The 2,920-nt window shown below is 45.2% G+C and overlaps 1 protein-coding gene across 1 annotated transcript; it reads right to left on the bottom strand.

The window, feature by feature from the left end:
* Window positions 1-426: 426 nt before the first annotated feature.
* Window positions 427-2,529, bottom strand: LOC104773036. Its single transcript, XM_010497581.1, has one exon. It carries the CDS (start codon window positions 2,527-2,529, stop codon window positions 427-429), a length of 2,103 nt encoding a protein of 700 aa, XP_010495883.1.
* Between the last annotated feature and the right edge of the window lie 391 nt (window positions 2,530-2,920).

Below are 2,920 nucleotides of genomic sequence, written 5' to 3'. Positions count from 1 at the left end.
CCTTGATTTTCTGCTTGGTCTGCACACTTGACATTCACTGCTTGTAGAGCTTTCAAGTCCTCAAAGACTGCAGATCCTTCTTCCTCTTTGTGAGAGTCCAAAATCTTCTGATAAGCTTCAGTTTCCAAGTGTAGGTACCCATCTTCACCATTCTTTGTCAAAGCACTCTGAAGATGATCCTGTTCATTGAGCTCTTCAAGTAGCTCATCTGCCAACTGATCCATCCATTCTATGTAGAACAGTTGCCCTTCTATGGTAGGCTTCTTCCTGACATCTTTAATGTCAAAGTTCATCTTGAAGTCCTTACCGAGGTTCAGCTCTATCAGACCTTTCTTGCAATCAATGATTGCTCCAGCTGTTGCCAAGAATAGCCTTCCCAAAAGCAGAGGATCCTTTGGTCCTTCATCCATCTCCAATACTACGAAGTCAGTAGGAATCTCCACATAGAACTCTGACAGGTAAATCCTCTAAGATACCATTAGCATACCTCACAGACCTGTCAGCCAAAATCATAGCGATATTGCATTGTTCAAACTTCGTGAATCCTAATCTTTTAGCCAAGGAGAGTGGCATCAAGCTGATAGATGCTCCAAGATCGCAGAGACAATTATTGAAAGCGAATGGACCAAGGGAGCATGGCAGAGTGAAGCATCCTGGATCACCGAGCTTTTCCATGACAGCCTTCCTTTGTATGAGAGCACTGCACTCATGAGTTAGTACCACCATCCCCTGAGTCTCCTTGATTCTTTCATTTACCAGATCTTTCAAAAACTTGTGGGACTGAGGTATGAGAGCAATAGCATCGAGTAAAGGCATTTTCACTTCGATCTCCTTCATTTGTTTATCAAAAAGCGCTTTGTACTTTGCCACCAACTCTTTCTTGAACCTTCCTGGGAATGGAAGTTTAGGCTTGTAAGGAGGTGGGATGAACACTGGCTTCTTTGCTTCAGGAACTGTTGCTTTTTCAGTCGAGGGTTTAGCTTGTAACTCTGGTTGAACTTGGATCTTGTCTTCCTCTTCCTTCTGCTCAGCTTGAATCTCTGGTTCACAGAAGTCCTCCCCATCTTGTTCATCACTGTCCACAGTGATTGCAGTAGGTCCTGTTTGAGATGGGAGTTTTCTGCCACTGCGAAGGGTAATACTTTGAGCTTGGTGGTACTCTTTCGGGTTTTGGATAGCTTTTCCTGGAAGTTGGCCTTGAGGCTTTGCAGAGGAAGTTGTAGCGTGGTTGCTCTCTAGGTACTTCACTTTAGAGTTCAGTGCCTCAACTTTGGTGTTCAAATCGTGAAAATTATGTTGCACTTCAGAGAACTTCTTGGCAACATCCTGAGCACCAGCTGCTTGTCCTTGAAGAAGTTGCTGAAGCATAGTTGTCATATCGGGAGGTGGTGCCTGAGGTGGAAAACCTGGAGGTGCACTCATGTTGCCCTGCTGCTGTGGTTGAAAGTACTGCTGCTTCGGAGCAAAATTCTGATTCTGGTTGTAAGGAACGAAGGGCTTGTGCGGCTGCTGCGCCTGCTGTTGTTGAGGTTGTTGTTGCTGAGGGTAGACCTGATCCTGTGGATTAGCAACGTTTGTGCTTCTGTAGGAGAGATTCGGGTTAGCTCTGTAGTTGTTGAAACCTCTATTGTAGCCACCTTGGTTCTGCATGTAGCATAACTCCTCAGTTGGATCAACCCCCCCATCTGGGACCTGTATCTGCTCAGCTTCACAGACAGAAATAACCTGCTTCTGTTGACCCAACAAAATCCTGTCAAATTTCTCATGAAGAGCCTTGATTTCCTTCCTGGTGTTGTCATCAGTATCGTTGTTGCTCCTAACAGTCCTATCATAATCCTCATTGTAGTTCCCGTCAGATTGAGCTAAGTTCTCAAGAAGCTCCCAACCATCTTCAACATCCTTGTTCAGGAAGTTGCCATTGCTTGTAGTGTCAAGCATCATCCTGAACTTAGGCAGAATGCCCCGGTAGAGAGTACTAAGGAGGGATTCCTGACTGAAACCATGGTGAGGACATTTAGTAGTGGAGCTCTTGAATCTTTCCCAAGCTTCACAGAAGGTTTCACCATTTTTCTGAGCAAAGCTGGAGATTGCATTGCGGAGCTTAGCAGTCCGCGAGTTAGAGAAGAACTTCGCAAGAAAAGCCTTCTTACAATCATCCCAAGAGGTGATGGATCCCTGAGGTAAAGCTTTTTCCCACTGATGTGCTTTGTCACCAAGAGAGAATGGGAACAAGCGCAGCTTGAATGCATCTTCGCTGACACCATTGATCTTTGTGAGGCTGCAGAGCCTGTCAAACTCGTCCAGGTGATCAAGAGGGTCTTCCATCGGCAAGCCATGAAATTTGTTGCCTTGAATCATAGAGATGAGACTACTCTTGATTTCAAAATTATTGTTTGGGATGGAAGGAGGCACAATTCCCTGACGCTGCGTGTGGGTGTTAGGAGCATCACCAGCGCCAATGTGTCGTGGTTGGCGTGGCAGATTGTTTTGTGCACCAGGTGCATGAGGGTCGTGCTGTTGGTTATCCATACCAATGTGATCTTGTTGATCTAATCCGACTTGATTCCTTTGTTGTCTCAACGCGCGGGGTAAACGATCAATGTCGTCACAGAAAAGGAGATTAGGACTGCCGTGGGAGCGTGTTTGCATGCAAGAGAGAACTCAACAACACTGCTCGAGCTGTGTGTCGAAGGAGTGTTCCTGAAGCAAACAGATAGACAGCCAACAAGTCAGTAAACGAAAAGAAAAGAAAAACATCTTGATCTTAAGAGATCTGAAATCTTAAATGTAACAGACAAACACCCAATTGGCAACGGCGCCAAATTGATAGTCAGATTTTACTACTCTACTGAAGTTCAATTCCCTAAGCACTTAAATTGTCATTGTAGTACAAAGGGTGTCAAACCAAATGGGTGAGCTA

The sequence above is a fragment of the Camelina sativa genome, unplaced genomic scaffold (genome assembly GCF_000633955.1).
Source record: "Camelina sativa cultivar DH55 unplaced genomic scaffold, Cs unpScaffold00427, whole genome shotgun sequence".
Classification (NCBI taxonomy): domain Eukaryota; kingdom Viridiplantae; phylum Streptophyta; class Magnoliopsida; order Brassicales; family Brassicaceae; genus Camelina; species Camelina sativa.
The sequence above is the reverse complement of the archived record's forward strand: the minus strand, read 5'-3'. Positions and strand labels throughout refer to the sequence as shown.